The following is a 21,382-nucleotide window of genomic DNA, read 5'->3' as shown; positions in this document are numbered from 1 at the left end:
TAAATTTTCTGTAAAACTCTCACATTTAGACACTTAGACAATTGGAATTCTTTCCACGCTTGGACAAATAAATTCATAAAACGAAGGGTTTGTTTGGTTTGTGCATGAAGTTAGAATTTTGATTTGAATTTAAATTTTAGTTTAAATAATATTTTGATATGATATTTTATTAGATAAAATAATATTTCTTCTTTCTTGAAACAAATAATAAAATTGATTTGTGACACAATATTTAAACTAATGAAATTTAATTAATTAGTGATAGCAATTTATGACATTATTTTACTCTCTCTGTCTAAAAGTAAACTTCTCATTTTATTATTTTAGTTTGTCGAAGTCAAAACTTATCATTTTTTTTTTTGTTTTAGAAAAAGTAACTCTTAGCTAAATATTGATTGCTTGTTCTTTCTATTTTTTTATTTCTCACATTTTTTAAAAAATATTAATAAACTACACACATTTATTATTTATATATTTCTTACATAATTTCCTATATCTCAAGTAAAAAAAAAAAAATTTTTTTTCAACATTCTCACAAAACAAACACAGTGTACCTTTTAACATTAGTTTTACTTTAACTTTAAAGGTAAAATGGACATTACACTACTTTATTATATTATATATTTACATAATACTAATTTAATTTAATCCATAGACAAAAATCAAATGAAAAACTTACTAGTGGATGGAGGGAATATTATTTTTATGTGATGAATATTGTTAGTCGTTTTAAAATTAAAATTAATATATAAAAAAATTTAAAAATACATTTAATTATTTAAAAAATTATATTTTAATAAAATACTTACAATATGTTTATTGTTTTATAAATAAAATGTGTATATTTATTTATATGTTAATAAACCATTTTTATAAAAAATATATATATATAATGGATAGTTTTACATGTATATAAGTTATTGACAAGACATGAAAATAAAGACATATTGAGTGGGTCTAGGTAATGTTATATGTATATAAATAATTTAATACTCTTTCCCACCAAAATTAAGTTATTATTTCTTAATCTTTTAAATATATACACAATTTATTTATAGTAAATAATTTATACACACAATTTTATTATTTTTATTTTAACAAATATTCTCTAAAAAAGAATAATATTTTGACCTAAAATTAGGTAAATAAAAAGTAAAGTTATAATATTCCTTCCGTCCCGTTGGAAGGGTAGTGTTTACTTTTTATACGTAGATTTTTAAATATTAATATTATATTGTATTGTAGTAAAAAAAGACAGAAAATACCCCTATTAGTATGGTGTAATATAAAAGTAATGACATTTGTGTAATATATTATATAAAATGAAATAGTATTTATTATGTTAAGTAGGTAGTACGATTACTAAATTAGAAAATGGTAACCTTGTTTTGGGACGGACGAAAATGGAAAAGGGTAACTTTTCAATAGTACGGATGAAGTATTATATAAAATTTGTTAAATATTTTGATTAAAAAATAATATGATAAGTAAAAAAAAAATAATGCAAAATTAGTTATTATTTGTTGAAGAAAGGTAATAAAATTATAGGTGAAAGAAAATTGTTTTCTATAAATCAGTTATGCATAAATTTAATAGATAATAAAAAATAAAACGTGACATAACTTTAGTGGACAGAGGGAGTAATAATAAATTTGTTACTATTTTCTTTACTTAGTCAACTATTCTTTTTATCATTCATTTAATATATTTATTATAAACTCCATATTAATATTAAATATCATTATTTTTTAGTTTTTGTGTCTAATGAAACCTATATACTATTACCGAAATGAGAGAAATTTGTTAAGTATATTTTGAATTAATAAATTTTATCAAATATCAAAATACATCAAATAAAATAAAACATGGTAAAAATTTGTGTCATTTATTTTTAAAGAAAAAAGTATATACTATTTTTTTAATTAAAAATATATACTAGATAAATAGTATATTTCATTTGACATAAATGATATATATAAAAAATAAAATAAAATAATCGAAAATCAAACAAACAAACAAACAATTATTTATTGAGTAGTTGAAATTATGGGTGTGTTTGTTGGGGGGTTTGGATTTTGAGTTGAGATTTGAACAGTAAAAATTTTGAATTTTAATAGTTATATGATGAGATATAAATAGGTGTTGATGTGATGTTTTGAATGTAAAATTGATTTTTAGTATAATATAAAAAATAAAAAATATGGACTTAATTTGATATTTTTAAAGAAAAAAATGGGATGAATAATAGAAATCTAATCCAATCTCCATCTCCAGACAAACACATTATCATAATTTTTGGGGTTCATCAAAATTATTCAATTTTCTAGGAACAAGGGTATTAACTTGTCAGCTCGACACGTTTATTTTCTGTGGTGGTACTTAATATTTCTAATAATTTTATTTTTTTTATCACAATTATTATTAATAATTTCGCAAAGTAAGATTTATTATTTTCTATTCCAATTTCTTTTATAAATAAATATATATATTTAAAATTTTCTACTTTGTATAAAAAAAAATTATGGTAACTATGTATAAAGTATATATATTTTTTATTTATAGCATATAAATTTTTATTATTTACTATGATCATATTAAATAAAGCTTAAGTAAATAAACAAAATGAAAATCAAATTATATAAAAATATCGATGATATTTAATAATAATAATAATAATAATAATAATAATAATAATAATAATAATAATAATTGGATTAATAACCTCCAACTATAGTTTTCAACAGAGTTTAAATTTCGAATTTGATTATATTTTTTATAATAACATTAATTTGAAACATACAAATACATAGAGTATATTTCATCTAGACAAAAAAAATAAAAATAAAATAAAATAATATTAATAATTAAATATTGAAAAAAAATAAGTAAATTTGCATTTATTTAATATTTTAGCTAAAAATATTTTTTTATGTGAGATATGAGAAATTATATCAATAATATAAAGAAATAACATTTTATATTGAAGTATTGAGTGTGTTCTTTCTATAAAAACTTTCCAACACATTTTCTGTATAGATGTGCGAATATATTATACACCTTTCGTTTCAATACACACCTGGAGGTCATTCTTACGGACCAATATATATATATATATATATATATTTTGCAAGGCCGGATTTTTTTGGGCTTTAAATGAAAATAAATTATAGATCTTATAAACACATTATTAGAATGTTTTTTTAAAATAATATCGATGATTGACGTCGATTGGACAACAGGTTGAATGTAATAGTCTGGAAAATGTCGATTAGGTGAAGAAGGTTTGGTCTAAATTGGTGGGCGCAATGCGACAGATTGTGAGGTAAAAAAGTATAGATGACGATTAAATTTGAAAACATAGGGTGAGACATGATTAGAAAGAAAGAGAAAGAAAAAAAAAATATATGATTAGGATTCAAAATTTAATTTTAAAATTAAATTGAATAATTATATAAATATATATATATATTAAAATTAAAATTTAATTTTAAAATTTAATAATAATAATAATAATGTATAATTGTTGATGTATTTTTTTAATAATAAAAAGTAAAATTCGAAAATAGAAAATTATCTTCGAATTTGATATATTTAGTGCCTGACACTTTAGGATACATAAATAAAATAGAAAAAATAAAATTACAGATTGGAAAAATAAAGTGGTGATCCCCAAAAGCAATTCTCTTGAATTTGATGTCGATTGAAGATGTCTTTCCAAAATACATCCAAATCTTTAAATAGTCCTAATTTCATAACCGTCGCCAGCAACCGCCGTCAACCTTCCACAATGAAACGGTTTGAACCGCCGTCTGGTCGGTTATAGCAACCGCTGTCAACCGCCCAGAAAATCCTCTTCTGTCGACACGTGTGTTAACCGACTCACCAACCGCTCACGCCAGTTACAACACTCAACTGCCTCGGCCGACCGCCTCTGAAGACCTCACCGCCTTAAATGGGCGGCTGGTCCCGACCGACTACTCAACCGCCCAGGCAATAACCTCTGGCTTCTAAGACTGGTCGCTAGATCAAACGACTCATCGGCCGCCCCATCAAGCGACCATCATCTGATTTTTTCAATCGGCTGAACAACAAATCATCCAGACGATTTAATGGTCGCCCCAACCAAGCGACTAAACTACTGTTTACTTACGTAGGTGACCAATTAACAGACCCTATTTCAACCGACCTCAGTATCAGCCGACCTTCTTCGCCCGACTTCCTGTTTCGACCGACCTCAGTTTCAGCCGACCTTCTTCGCCCGACTTCCTGTTTCAACCGACCTCAGTTTCAGCCGACTTTCTTCGTCCGACTTCCTGTTTCGACCGATCTCCATATCAGTCGTCCTCCGTCCGACCTAATTTGGTCCGACCGCGGGCCAACCGACTACGGACTATCTGACAGCGAACCAACCGACCATACTCCTTCGTCTTAACAGACCTCCGCGTCTGCCGATACTCTGCTTTGCCCGACCTTATCATTCCTGAGCTCCGCACCCGACCTTATCATACCTGGGCTTCGCACACGACCTTATTACACCCGATCTCTGTGTCCGACCTTGTCCTGTCTGACCTCCGTATCGGCCGATCATCCGTCCTTGTCCGACTTTCTTTTACTCGATTTCTAGGCTATTTGACTTATACTCAGACCCGTCCAAAATTCTACTGCTATTATTTATTATTATTTTTTGTGGTCAACAATAATATTTTAAATTATGAATCTTCTGTTGATTAGGATCCTGACCATGTGCTTTTCCTACTCCTTATATGAGCCCCTATGCAACTTTGTAGTCTGAAAGTAATGTTCTGTAATAGTTTTGATAATGAGATAGCGAGTGGAGTTTATTATTATTATTATTATTATTATTATTATGAAGAGGAAAAATAATAATAAAAATTAAAAAAAATAAAAAAATAATAATAATAAAAAAAAACGGGTGGGGTTAGTGGGAGGATTCAGACATTAGTGTACATAATAAAATATAATATACATTTCTTGCAATGCGCTGTGATGCATCCCCTTCTTTAGATTACTATCATTACCTACTTTTATTTATTTATTTATTTATTTTGTGATGTTGATATAGATCTTTAATATTTTATACTTTTCTTTTCGCCAACATAATTATGTCTTCTTTTTTTTTGTCCGGTTTATTTATAATAAATAATTTTATTATTTTAATTTTAACTAATAATAATAAATTTATCATTATTTATTCTGTCTATCTTATTATTATTACTATTTATTATTTTATATTATCTCTTTAATTAAACGTTTACAATATCTTTACATTGATTTCTTTGAATTTACGTGACAATAAAATATAACATAAAGAATCTTGGATGAAGAGAACATTTATTTTTACTAATAATTCGTTTTTTCTAGTTATGAAATAGTGTCAATTTCTTTTATCTTTGGAAATGATATATCCCTCCCACTTCATAGCATATATAGCCCATCACCTTTAAAAGTTAATACGAAAGAAAATGAAAATAATAATGCCCTCGAGTGAGGAGGTGGTTCCAATATCGAAAGAATTTTTAAAATACCAATAAATGATGTTAAGTGAACCTTATCTTCAAGAAATTCAATAATTTTTTAATCTCGTAACTGCGCCTCTTTATCATTTTAGTTTTATAAGTGGAGCCTGTCGCAAACTAGTTTCATAAGTGAAAAATTTTCGCTGTTTTAATCCTCCGGCGTCGGAGACGTCCGCATGGATCGCCGGAAGCTACGTATCCGCCAAGCCAGCGACACTTGGCGGACACGTGGATTTTATTATTGTTTTCTAAAATAACAAATTATATGGAATAATGCAAAAATATGAATAATTTATGAAGAATAGAGAAAACAGTTTACATTTATATCTAGATTACTTCAAAGTATATGATAAAAATATTAAAAAAAAAAAAATGCTTATCAAGTAGCTAGTAAGGTATATATTAAAATTTTATGACACTTGTGGTGCTGAAAATTCAATGCTGACAGTGTGTTGAATAATTATAAAATAATTATATATATTTATATTAATTATATTATTAATTTTATTAATTAAAAATAATTATATTTTTAAGTATTCAGCATGTGCTGAACTAAGGCCATCCACAACACAGAAACCCATCCAGGGTTTCTTCCCATTCTCTCTTCTGTGCCACGTCAGTTTCTCTCTCCGCCACGTCACGAAGAACTCCAACTATATTTTACATTCACATCAAAGAACCCTTTAAATTTATGAATATTTTTATGTATTTTTATTTATTATTTGTATTGCATGTAATTTTAATTAAACAAATGTTATAATTGAATTAATAGATATTTAATTAAATATTTTACAAAAATATGCATTAAAAAATTACATAAAATATAAAAATATTATATTAAAAATTATAGTTATTAACAATATTATTTTAATAAAAAAATAAATATTAAATAAAACTCATATAATAAAATTTAAATCTAATATTTTAATAAAACAAATTATTATAAATATAAATAAAAAAGTATATATTATAAATATTATTTTTAATATTTATTGAATAAAAAAGTGGACCATGGCCCACAAAAATTGGAAGAAACGGTACACTCGCAATGTACCGTTTCTTATGTTAATTGGTGTTTTAATTTTTTTTTTATTTAATAAATGATGACGTGGGAGGCGCTTCTCAACAAGCGTCTCCCGTTGTGGATGCCCTAATATTAATCAGCACCAGATTATAACTGTTGTTATGTGGAAGAAAACTGTAGCATTCCTCTAAAAATTGAGGAAATTTTTTTTTTATTACATTGGGGTCCTTCAATTTTTTTATTTTTATTTTTATATATTTAGTATTTTTAATTTAGTTTTTATATTTTGAATTATTTTATAAATTATAAATCAGATATAAATATTTATATTGCAATAGATATATATATATCATTATTAAAATATTACATAACATAAAAATTACTCATTGTATAATTTGAATTTAGGAAACAAAAATTTGGAGGTTAATATGTGTGTTTGTTTGAGGGATTGGATTTACACTATTCATCCAATTTTTTCCCCAAAAACGTCAAATCTATTCATCCAATTTTTTTCCCCAAAAACGTCAAATCAAACACTTATTTTTTATTTTTTATATTATATTAAAAATCAATTTTACATTCAAAACATCACATCAACACCTATTTATATCACATCATATAACTATTTAAATTCAAAATTTTTACTATTCAAATCTCAACTCAAAATCCAAAGCCCGATACTATGTAAAATAGAGTAAGTTGTAGTAGAGTTAAAATTTAGAGAAAAATTTGAAAAAAATAGAAGAATAGATTGGAATTGCTTATCAAACTTAAGAATAGATATGTATAATATATATATATATATATACATATAAAGAATATATAGGGGTGTGTTTACTTTAAATGATTGTATTATTATAGGACTATTTCAATGAATTATATAATCATTAGATTAATTAATATGGTGTTTACTTTGATTGATTAAACATTAGATTAAATTGTACTGTATATATAAAAAATTTAATAAAAATACAGTAGAAATATATATTAAACAAAAAAATATTATCATATTTATGCAAAATGATTATAAATATTTAGAAAGTTAGATAGTTTAAATATTTATTAAGTGAGACTAAATAATACCAAGGGGGTGGATTGTACTATTAATCCTACAAAATGCTACTTTAGTATCGAGCCCATAATTATCCCAGACTTCAATACTTTAAAGTAAATAAGAAATTATGACGGATAAAATAATATTATCGACTATAATAATGTGCAATAAACGCTCCCTAAGTATATTATAGAAGACTGGATGAAATTATACAGTAAATAAAGAAGCTAGTATAAGACATCACATAACCATATAATAACAAAATGTAGGGGTTAGATTTGTGACCGTGAGGTCATGGGTTCAAACTTCCGACCTCTCAGGTAACTTGCCACACATGGTTCGCATAATTGTGACTTTTTCATCGGGTCTGGTTTGCATGATATTAGATTCGGCTGGGGATTTACCCAATACGCACTTTCGGGTAGCGATTGCAAATTTCTACGTCATTAAAAAAAATAAATAAAAAAGGAAGATTTGAAGAAAATATAATATAAATAATAATTTATATCAATAAAAAAATGAGATAAATTATAATTTTTTTTCTTCTGTAAATTCAATAATCTCCATTTGTCTGGGAAAAAATTGAAAGTAAAAAATGAAAATAGATTTTTTTTTTTTTTTTTTTTTCAATTTCTAATTCTTAAAATAGACAAACAAGACAAATGAATTCAATTATTTTTTTTATTATTATTTCTATGTACTAAACACTACTTAAAGTTTGAGTAACAAAAAATTATACTCCTCTCGTTTAGACGAAAGAGTTATATTTACTTTTTGACTTTATTTTTAGTGGAATAATATTTGTGTAAATAAATATGATTGAAAAAGTATTTGTAATTTATAGTAAGATAAAAAATTTCTGAAAAGAAAAGTGTAAATCTTGTTATTGAGCACCGAAAAATTGAATAGTTGTATGATGTGATATAAATAAATATTGATGTGATGTTTTGAATGTAAAATTAATTTTTAGTATAATATAAAAAATAAAAAATAGATATTTAATTTGATATTTTTTAAAAAAATAAATAAATAGTGTATTTAAAATTCAATATCCAAACAAATGTGCGATTTTGGGACAAAATTGTGGGTCCTTAGGTTTTTTAAGTTTTAATATTATTTCTATTTTATAACAATGCGTAAAGCATAAACAATGGTGTGAAGTTATATCAATTTTAAATAAATAATATAGAACTGACGACCATATAAAAAGTATAAATTATTTAATGTAGATAATCAATGATTAACGAAAATATTTAATAAAATATTATAATGTTCATTAAAGATTTGGGGCAAAACTATAACAAATTTAGTTAGAAGAAAATGTAAAAAATGGGAGTTATTTTTCAATTTATATATCATATGTTATATCAGAGCCGGTAACGAGTCGATTCGTATCGGATTGAATATTTTAAACGGGTTAGATTATTCAATCATAATCCGACCCGTTTATTATCGTGTTGCTCATATACATAATTATATTGAAATCTTTGATTCAAATTCAATTATTTTTTGTCGGATTTTCGTGTTATGTTATTTTTTATTGGTTGTTATATAATTTTTATAGTGAATTAGGTTAGAATGATTTAAAATTGAATTTGGGGTTGTTTGGTACAGAGAAATAGAGACCAAAAAAAATAGAAATATCACATTTCTTTTATTTGGTTGAGACAAAGAATTGAGAGTTGAAAAATATATTTTTTTTTCAATTAACAATATAGCGTATTATTTTTATGTGTTGTTTCTTTTAACATTGCTCAACTTGAATTATCTGTTTTACCAAGCAAAAGAATCAATTCTAATTCTTTACTAAATTCTATTTGTTCTACGATTCCATTCTCTATTATAATTTCTCTACATTTTCATTCTCGGTATCAAACGCATCCTTAGTTTAATTTAATATGTGGGCTAATTATCAAATTATAATGATTTTACATATAAAATAAATATATTCCCTCCGTCCCATAATAAAATATTTATTTTTTCATTTTAGTTCGTCTCATAACAAAATATCAATTTTCTTTTTTAGTAATTGTACTATCTCCCTAACATTACAAATACCCTTACAATTTACAATATATTGCACAAATACCATTACCTTTATATCACACCATACTAATAAAATTATTTTAATAATTTATACCTTATTCCTACTACGTCCCAATATAATATTAATATTTCTAAACCTACATACAAAAAATAAACGATACCTAGTTATGGGACGGATGGAGTATTATTAATATTAATACTCCCTCCGTCCCACATACCATGTCCATGTTGCCGTTTCTGTCCGTCCCACGTACCATGTCACTTTCTTTTTTTGGAAAATGATTACACACTTTAATCTCATTTTAAATTTTTTAATTTTTTTTTTAAAATTTTAATTAAACTAATTAGTTATCTTAATCTTAATTTATAATTATTTATCTTATAGGATAATTATTTTCACTAATACATTTTTAATTATCTACTAATTACACCCCTCCTAAAATACCGTGTCTACAGTGTAGGGTATGTGGGACGGAGGGAATATATTATAATCAGATTGTTGTATTGGGTTCGAGTTGAAAACTTCAACCTTAGCTCGACCCGTTTATTATCGCGTGGAATCTGTGTCTAATTTATACATAATTGAATTGAAATTCTTGACCCTAATATAATATTTCATATTGAATTAATATCGAGTCGTGGTATCGTGTCACTGTTTTAAGCTCTACGTCATATAATTTACAAAGACTTGGATTGACTTGAGAAATATAGATGAGTTTCTAGATGCATATTGATAGATGTTGCACCTACCCACCAACCACGTGAAGCCACCATGCACGATTTTCTAATGCTCATCCTAACCTAAAAAGTAAAAAGCCCTCACATATCAAGTGTTTTATTTTATTATTATTATTATTATTATTATTATACCTCGGCTCCACGATTCTATTTATTTTTTGAATGTTGATATTTAAATATTAATTATTATATAAAAATATAATAACAATTAAAGAAAAATATCAAAAATATTTTTATTAGTATCTTATAATACTGTTATAATGATATTTGGATAAAAAATTATACAACTCTATAAAAATATTTTTAATATTAAATACAATGACGCAAAAGTAAATCAGACCCTTAGAGCCGGACAAATGGGAGGATTTATATACTCAACCGTTACCCGCAAATTACGTCAATATGTATTAAAAAATTAATTATTTTGAGTTTACTTAATATAATATTTGTAAGTGTGTAATATTTTTATTTTTTAAATACTTTATGAATAAAATAAATACTAAGTATTAATTAATTCAAATAGTTTTTGTATTTAAAAAATGATTAATGTATTTATTTGTAACAATATTAAAAAATTTTAAAATATAAATTAACATTAAAATGATTTATAACAAATTATTGGTGTAATTACTTAATATATAGATTTAAAAAATTTGTGTTTGGTTGGATTTTTCCTAAAAGTTTTTGCTATTTGCCATTTTTTTTTCTAAAATAATAAATCAAAATCTCATTTTTTTTATTTTTTATATTGTATTAAAAATTAATTTTACATTTAAAATATTACATCGTTATCTATTGAAAATAAATTTTACATTTAAAATATAACATCAAAATAATTCTAATAAAAAAATTTTACTATTCAAAATTTAAAGTTCCAGTCAACACACAATAAGTATATACTCCCTCCGTCCCAATACAATAGTCTCACTTCCATAAATAACCATATCACTATAAAATTACTCATACTTTTTTTTTATTATTATTATTACACTATTGTCACTACTTTTTATATGTCAAACACAACTCAAACTATAATTCTGAAACATAGGGAGTATTAACTATGGAATATATTATTTAAAATATTAAAATTAAAATAAAAATTATTTTTAGTTTTAAAAAATTTCAGATAGCCCTGCCCGACTGAAGTTTTTTTAATCATGTTTGAGTTGTTTCAGGTCGTACTTATTTTTGTTAATTCTAATTTGATATAATTGCAAATATGAATTATTTGATACGTTAGACTGAAAATGTCGAGCAATACCGTATACAATATCTAATTTTTATGTATACTAAAAAGCATATCAATATCATACCAAAAATTCGAAATAACAAAGATATATACAATACCATACTGATAATTCGATATGATTTGATATAAATAGGTATTGATGTACGATGTTTGGGGGTTTGGATTTTGAATTGAGATTTGAATAGTAAAAATTTTGAATTTGAACGGTTGTATGATGTGATATAAATAGGTGTTGATGTAATATTTTGAATGTAAAATTAATTTTTGGTATAATATAAAAAATAAAAAATAGGTGTTTGGTTTGATGTTTTTTGGGATAAAAAATTGGATGAATAGTGGCAAAAAAGTCCAATCCCCCAAACAAACACACCCTAAAAATATCGGTACAAACCTTTTCATAACATAGAATTATTGTCATTGGTTTGATCGGAGGATGGTTGGGTTTTCGTATCTTATAAGTCTCACGTCTAACTATTGCAGCACCAATATTTCGGATGCTACTATGCCCAAGAACAATTGAATTGTTGTCAACTTTTAATAAATGTTAACGAAAAAAATATATTTTTAATATTTTTTATATAAAACAATTTTTAATACTCCTTCCGTCTTCTAATAAGATATTTTTTTAACGTAAATTTTTAATATTAGTACTCCCTCCATTCCGGAACAATAGTCTTGGTTGTGTTGGGCACGAGATTTAAGGATTATTGATATTATATTGATGGTGGGTAAAAAGTATAGATAAAAGACATTTTTGTCCTCGTGAGTGTATTAGTGTAAAATGTAGTGGCAATTGTGTAATAATAGTGAAAGAGTAAGGGTAGTTATATAGTGATATGATTATTTATGGAAATAAGACTATTGTTTTGGGACGGACAAAAATAGTAAACAAGACTATTGTATTGGGACAAATGGAGTATTATGTTTGTATTTAGTAGAATCAATGAGAAAATAAAAAACTAAAATATGTGTATTGTGCAATATAAATGTAATAATATTTGTGTTAATATACAGTAAGAATTTTATAATATTAGATAATTAGTCCAATTACTAAAAAAAACTGAATACTTAATTGCAAACGAAAAAAATAAAAATAAAAACACCACAAGGTTTATTTGTTTAATATTTTAATTTGAGAGATATTTTTTTATATAGAAATATGAAGAATTATGTAAATAATATAAAATTAATATTTTATATTAAATATTAATTTTTATAAAATAATATATATATTATATATTAAAAATCGGTCTCGAAAAAAAAAAAAAAAACTTGTCGAACAAACAAAGCCAAAAATTCTTTAAAAAAATCTAATAATTAACTAAGTTAAAAGTGTAAATAAAATGAAACAAAGATACCAAGAAAACACACCACTTTGTATTTATTTATTTTTAAATGAAAAACTATAGATATCATTCTAAAATAGTTCAAGCCTATTTTTTTTTTTATATATACTTTCAAAATCAAATTAATACTTGGTCGCATAAAAATGAAATTATTTATTTTTTTGCTATTTAATATTAAAAATATTTTTATATTTATATAATTTATTTCATAAATATTATCGTATTTGTATTATAAAAGACTAATAGATGTTTTTCTTTTTTTGTTTCTTTTGATTTGTACTTGTATATTAATATGCTCCATCCGTTATCAAAATCTAGTACCATGGTCATGGGAAGGAGGGACAGAGAGTACTATTTACTATGCACAGTTTTTAATCAAAAACTATATTATATTTTTTTTTATAAAATATCATATCAGAATATTATTTAAATAAAAATTTAAATTTGACATAAAATTTCATATTAATTTCAAACTACAACCAAACAAACTCTAAATATATATTTCTTCTGTCCCAGATCAAATGAGCTCGTTTTGTAATAAATTAAAAAATAATACTATCTCCGTCTCATATATTGTGTCTGCTACACTGTAGACACGGTATTTTAGGAGGGTGTAATTAGTAGATAATTAAGAATGCATTAGTGAAAATAATTATCATATAATATAAATAATTATAAATTAAGATTAAAATAACTAATTAGTTTAATTAAAATTTTTAAAAAAATTAAAAAGTTTAAAATGAAATTAAAATGTGTAATTATTTTTCAAAGAGAGGAAAGTGACATAATACGTGGGACGGATAAAAATAAGAGTTTTTGACATTCTTGCCCTTTTTATATAAAAAATAATTGTATGTATAATGTATATTTATAATTTAAATAAAAATTAAGATTATTATAATATTAATCTATAATTACTTCTAAAAAAGAAATTAATTTTGAATAAAATGAACGAATATAATAAAAATGATATTTTGAATTAGATTGAGCAAAATATAATTTAAAATAAATCCCATACCTTAAAGTAAAGCCAACTATAAATAGTTGTAGAACACGTACGCTCATTCTATTTCGATACCCTTCTCGTGTCTTCTCCTTTAACTCATCAAGTCCATAAAAGTCAACCTCCGACTAAACATGTCTGAATCACCGGTGGAGCTTGTGTTCATCCCCTCGCCGGGGCTGAGCCACGTCATCCCCACCGTCGAGGCCGCCAAGCTCCTCCTCGCCCGCGGCGGCGATCGCCTCGCCGTCACTGTCCTAATCGTGAGGCTACCGGAGAAAGGAGACGATAAAACCGACAAAATGTTGTCCGATATCAAAGCAGCAGTCCCACGCCTCCGATTCATCGACTTGCCTTTTGACCATAATGCCCCCGGCGCCGACTCCCAAACTTTCCGATTCACTTACATCCTTAGTTGCGGTGACAAGATCAAGCAATTATTGTCGGATTTGATCGAGAAGCCATCCGTCCCCGGCTCCCGACTAGTCGGGCTTGTCCTCGACATGTTTTGCACGAATTTAATTCAGGTTAGCATACTATCAAAGCTTTTAAATATCTTGATATTTGTTGCTTTTTTTTTTTATTTGAAATCGAAATCAACACTATTTACTCTATACGAATTTTTTCGATATAAATATATTATTTCTTATCGTAAAATATGATGTCAAAATATTATTTAAAAAAAATTCAAATAAGTTTGTTATTTCAAATCTTAACCAAACAAATTCATTTTTTCTAAATATTTAAATATGTTGTTTTATCTTTTCCATTATTTATAATAAAATTTTTATTCAATTTTTTGTATAAAAATTATTTCACTTTAAGGTATTTTCGTAGTCTTTGATAATTCAGTTCCTTAGATATATTAAGGATGTGTTTCTTCGAGAACTTTGGTGGACTTTTACTATTTATACAAAAAATTTTCGTCAAAATCAATAAATCAAATATTTATTTTTTATATTTTAGGGTAAATTATATAACATCTTATTTGTGTTTCAGTAAAAATGTATAAAATACATTGTATTTTATTTATTACGTAAAATTTTTTTGTGTTAATATAAAGTTTGCACGAATCACTTTCATTATCCAAAAGTGATTGTTTATTGTAAAAAAAACTTAAATTATACAAATTTTATACAAATAAAAAATAAAAAATATTTTAAATAAAATAAATAATTGATCAATAATTTATTTTTATAATTTTTGTAAAAATCACGTGTGTGTTTACTTGTGAGATTTGTTTTTTCTGTTTTATTATTCTAATTTTTTTTCACCAAAAAACATCAAATCAAACACCTATTTTTTTATTTATTATATCACATTAAATTAAATTTTACATTTAAAACATCACATCAATACATATTTATATTACATCAAACTACTATTTCAATTCAAAATTTTACTATTCAAAACCAAAATCTCATAAGTAAAACATGTGTAATTTAGGTCTTTATTGAGAATCAAATATCAGTTTTGGACAAGAAGGATATTTTGTGCAAATTTATATTAATACAATAGAATTTCACGCAATAAATAAAACATATAATATTTTATGCTTTTTTATTCAAACAAATATTTTATCTATTTTTTATATTATATTAAAAACACGAAGACAGCTCAATCAAACTCAATCATTGATTTTTTTTACAAAAACATACCAATGTGTATATGGTTGATATAAATGATCTTTTATTGGGCATGGAGAAACGTGTTCCCTTGGTTATAGGTTTTCATCTACATATTTATTATTTATATATATATAAAAAAAAAAACAAACTATTAAATTAAATATTTATATTTATCTTTTATACTTGCACCGTCTAATTTAATTTATCTTATATTTATATTTCTGTTCGTCTAACGTAATTTATTATTTTTATTTTAGAAAATCTAATTATATACATAAATTATATTTTAAAATTCATAATTTTATAATTTTTTTATTGTAATTAAATTATTTAATTATATTAATTTTAAAATATAATTATTTTTATTAAATTATAATTATTTTTACTAATAAATTTCTTAATTATTTACTAATTATACAATATTTAAAACTCTGTATCTAAGCTAAATATGACAATTAACTGAGACGGAGAGAGAGTATTATATTAAAAATAAATTTTATATTCAAAAAATATCATATAAATATTATTTATGTTACATCAAATAATTATTTAATTAAAATTTTATTATTTAAAATTTCAAACTCTATTTCTTAATCTGCAACAAAAACAAATCCATTTTGTTCACTTCATATGCTTAATTTGTGTTATGATTTTGCACTGTTATGTTTTCAATTTTGTAAGTTTTATAGAATGTGTTTGTTTGGATGATTTCATCATATTTTTATTATTTATAATTTCTTTTTAAAAAAAATTAAAAAATTAATATATAATACTAAAAATTAATTTAAATTTAAAATATCACATCAACTCCTATTTATATCGTTCAAAAAATGAGTATTGAAAATCCATACCTCCAAAGTGTTTATTTTGCATTCCAAACTAAAGTTACACTATTCGATTAGAATGATGTTAATAAAATTATACTCCCTTCGTCCCAATACAATAGTCTTATTTACTATTTTTGTTCGTCCCAAAACAATAGTCTTATTTCCATAAATAATTATATCACTGTATAATTACTCTTACTCTTTCATTATTATTACAAATTGCCACTACTTTTTACATTAATACACTCACAATGACAAAAATATTTTTTATCTATACTTTTTACTCACTATCAATATAATATCAATATTTCTTAAATCTCGTACCCAACACAACCAAGACTATAGTTCCGGGACGGATGAATTATTATTTTTTCTAATAAAATATTTTATTGAAATATTTTTAAATAAAAATTCAAATAAAATGCTCAATATCAAAACCAAACCAAACCAAACAAACTTACGAATTGTTGTACTATGAAATCAAAACTTTTAAAATATATATATATATATATATATAAACGTATCTTCATAGTTTGAAATATTTAATAAGAAAATAAATTAATAAATCTTAGATGATTAAGATACAGCTAATAAAAATCACGTGACACGATTTACCTATAGGAGTGATAGGAGCTATTATTTTAATTCCGAAAGTTGACTTTTTTTTTTTATGCCCCATAATTGAACCATGAGAAATTAATTTTATAATTAATTTTATTTTGAGTTTATTTTTTTATTATTTTAAATTTAAATTCACATTTTTTATTCATGTGTAATTTTTGATAAAAATATATTATAATTTTTTTTTATATAAAAAATATGACATTAAAATACTTCGTTTGTTTGTTAATGCTTTGAAATTGATTTGAAATAGAGCGTTGATTTGAATTATTATTTAAGTAGTATTTGATGTGATGTTTTGTTAGAAAAAATAATATATTTTTATTGAAAATTGTATCAAAAGAATAATATTGATTTTGGTTTCAAATAGTAAAAAATATACTGATATATATTATTTAAACAAAAATTCAAATTAATTATATATTTCAAAGCAATTTCAAACCATAGCCAAACAAATATTTTATTATTTCAATTTTCATCATGGATTAATTAATGCATTTGCCACAGTAATTTAACTCCAATCCATAACTTTATTTTCAACTTAAAAAAAAATTCTCTAAATATTTTTTTATATATTATTTTAAACAATTTTCTATATTTACAATTCACACCCAATTTTTATTATTATTTACATATTTTTTATTATTACTTAATAATATATTTATAATATAAATTATAATTTTTTATTGCAAATATTTTATTTATTTAATGTAAAATTTAATCATATTTAAAATATAATTTAAATTATAAATTTAAATTACTAAATAAATAATAAAAATATAAAAAATTACAAATTGGTCTATTGTAGGGACCAATTTACAATTTATAAAAATTAAAAATATTTTTTAAAAAATGAAACAAACACACCATAAATGGCGTTGCTACAGTGTTAGCAAACACAAAAAATAGTGTAAAAAATAGCGTTTGATCGGAGAAACTAATCTCCAAATATGGAGCTGCAACGTCAATTTTGACGTTGCATTGGAGATGCCCTTATTAATATTACTATTTAATGATATATTTCCTATGTCCCAAGTCAAATATACACTTCTCTTTTGGTAGCAAATTAATTATAATATTTTATTGATCGGTGAAAGTGTAATATATGATATTAATATATTTTTTTTTTTGCTTTACAAGTACCAAAAAAAAGAGTAATAATTTTGTAAAATTTAAAGGTATTTTAATATTTATATATGAATACATTGAGTTGAATCGAATGAAATATTATCTTATACTCCCTCCGTCCCGTTGGAAGGGTGTCGTTTGCTTTTTGCACGTAAAACTTTGAATATTAGTATTATATTGAATTGTAGTAAAAAAGACAAAAATACTCCAATTAGTATGGTATAATATAAAAATAATGACATTTGTGTAATATATTGTAAATTGAAATGGTATTTATTATATTAAGTAGGTAGTACAATTACTAAATTAAAAAATGATAACTTTGTTATGGGACGGACGAAAATAAAAAATGATAACCTTCTAATAGAACAGACAGAGTATAATACTCTTTCCTTATTATATACTTTGCAATATTTTCTATTTTAGTCAATATTTTCAAAATAAAAAATAATTAATACACTTTATGTAATATACCACTCAAATAAAAAAATAAATATACCCTTTTATCTCTGATAACATCGCCCAATTTTCATTTTATTCTATTCACTTAAATATTGCTTTCTTATATGTGAAGAAGGGAGTATTACAGAAAAAAATTATTTTTATTTAAAAATTATAAAATTTTGAATATGTTTTAGTTACAATAATAACATGGTTCATAAAAAATATATATATATTAAAATTCAATAAAAACACATAATTTATTACATCACAATAAAAATAACTAAAATTATACATATTAAAATAAATAAGTTCTTTGTTAAGATAAATGTTTTGGAATTTAAATACTTACAGAAATAATAAAAAATTAAGTATTTAATATTAGATTTTGTAAGGACAAATATCTATTTGATAGAAATAATCCTAGATTTTATGAAAATACACATATAAATTTCCAACTTTCTAAAATTGAAAACTTCAAAAACTATATCAGAAAGCATGTATAAATGCTAGAATTCATGTTAGTGAGTCATGTTTACTTGATTAATGTTTTCTACTATAAAACGACTCGTTTCAAATACCCTGTGACATTTTATTCTTTGGTCTTTCAAATATTTTGGAATATATTTTAAAATATGAAATAATTAAATATATTTAATTTTTATCTTACATTTTATCTCGTCACATCACTCAAATAAATATATATTTATCTCTCATCATATCACTTAATTTTCAAATTATATTATTTAATATTACACATTTAAATTTCTGTACTGAAAATAAATGTTGCACCGTATTCCAGATGGACGGACTATTCTAAATAAAAGATATAGATTTAATAAATAATTTTTTAAAAATAAATGACTTTATAAATAATAGTATTAAAATAAATTTTAATATAGTAGCAATAAATACAGGTTGATATTTTTGCATTAATAACCCTATCCTATTTTCATTTATTCATGGTTGAGATATTGTTAATGAAGTTGATAGTTTAGATTAAGTTTTTATTACTCTCCTCCTCGTTCTAATCTATACTCATTTTTTTATTTTAGGTTGTCATAAAAAAAATATTTTTAATTATTTTTTAAATAAAAAATCATTATACTTTTATATTTTTTCTTATTATTAAAAGAATAATAATAATTATTACTCAATTTTATTAAAATTCGTGTCCGATCAAATGAGTACATACAAATATTTGTATAAGATAGGGTGTGTTTGTTTAGAGGATTTGGAAAGACTTCCACTATTTATATATATATATATATTTTTTATATTATACTAAAAATCAAATTTACATTCAAACAAATAATCATTCCGTATATATAGGTTGGCGAAGAATTGAGCATTCCGTCCTACGTGTATTACACTGCGGGAGCATTCAGTCTTGGCGTGTTGTACGACATGATTTCACTCAAATTCGAACAACATCAGGACCTGACACAATTCAAAGATTCCGACACTAAACAACTCTCCTCACGATGTGCCTCTCAGCCTCTCCCCGCTAAAATACTTCCTCTGTATTTCATCGACGGCAGCCCTGTCGCAGATCTCTTGTTCGAATACTTCCGGAAATTCGCCGGCGCCAAAGGAGTTCTCATCAACACATTCTACGAACTCGAATCCTACGCCATTGATTCTCTGTCCGCTCATTACAATAACTATCCCAAGGTTTACCCGATCGGACCCATGTTGAAGGACAATGCTGTCTCCAGCGATCCGTCGGTAACCGATTTGATGACGTGGCTGGACGATCAGCCGGAGGAGTCGGTGGTGTTCCTGTGCTTCGGGACGATGGGGGCATTCGATGGAGCTCAGGTTAAGGAATTCGCCAAGGCTCTGGAAGATTCTGGAAGCAGGTTCGTGTGGTCGCTGCGGAAGCCGACGTCGTCGTTGCTGCCAGCCGAGTACGGAGACTACGGCGAGGTTCTGCCGGAGGGTTTTTTGGAGCGGACGGCGGGACGGGGGCGGGTCCTCGGGTGGGCCCCGCAGGCGGCGGTGCTGGCGCACAGGGCGGTGGGGGGATTCGTGTCGCACTGCGGCTGGAACTCGGTGTTGGAGAGCGTGTGGCACGGCGTTCCGGTGGCGGCTCTGCCGCTGTACGCGGAGCAGCAGTTAAATGCGTTCGAGCTGGTGAGGACATTGGGGATGGCGGAAGAGATCAAGATTGATTACAAGTTAGATGTGAGTGGGCAGGAACCGGCGCCGGAGATTGTCCCGGCGGAGGATATTGAGGCGGCGATCCGGCGGGTGATGGCGGCAGAGAGCGGCGTGAGGGGGAAAGTGAAGGAGATGCAGAAGAAGAGCCGTGAGGTTTTGAAGGAAGGCGGGTCGTCGTGGACTTGGCAAAAGGACTTCTTCCAAGATGTTTTGAAAAACATCGGATTGGAATAGTTGGCTGAATTTACCGTTGGTTTTAGAGACTCTCTTTACTTTCAAACATTTAATAAGGTTTACTTATCAATGGTTGAAATTTTGTACTTTGTTGTGTTTTAAAATTCACTTGTCAGGTTTTACATCTGATTTTACTATTTCAATTTTTTTTTCCTCTAAAAATATTAAATCAAACACTCAATTTTTATTTATTTTATTACACTAAAATCTAATTTTACATCCAAAATATCACATCAACACATATTTATATTACATCAAACAACTATTTCAATTCAAAATTTTACTATTCAAAATCAAAACCCAAAACTAAAATCTCACAAGTAAACACGGTACTTTCAAACAA

General features: G+C 25.3%; 1 protein-coding gene across 1 annotated transcript; it reads left to right on the top strand.

Annotated features, from left to right (window-relative positions):
* Positions 1-14,068: 14,068 nt before the first annotated feature.
* On the top strand, positions 14,069-21,160 carry LOC127247722 (anthocyanidin 3-O-glucosyltransferase 6-like). Its single transcript, XM_051269695.1, has 2 exons — positions 14,069-14,524; positions 19,975-21,160. The coding sequence occupies exons 1-2, from the start codon at positions 14,132-14,134 to the stop codon at positions 21,037-21,039; spliced, it is 1,458 nt and encodes a 485-aa protein (XP_051125652.1). The 5' UTR covers positions 14,069-14,131; the 3' UTR covers positions 21,040-21,160.
* The last annotated feature ends 222 nt before the right edge of the window (positions 21,161-21,382 follow it).

The sequence above is a fragment of the Andrographis paniculata genome, unplaced genomic scaffold (assembly GCF_009805555.1).
Source record: "Andrographis paniculata isolate CXL003 unplaced genomic scaffold, ASM980555v1 Contig32END, whole genome shotgun sequence".
Taxonomy (NCBI): domain Eukaryota; kingdom Viridiplantae; phylum Streptophyta; class Magnoliopsida; order Lamiales; family Acanthaceae; genus Andrographis; species Andrographis paniculata.
This window is presented reverse-complemented; position numbering and strand designations above follow the sequence as displayed.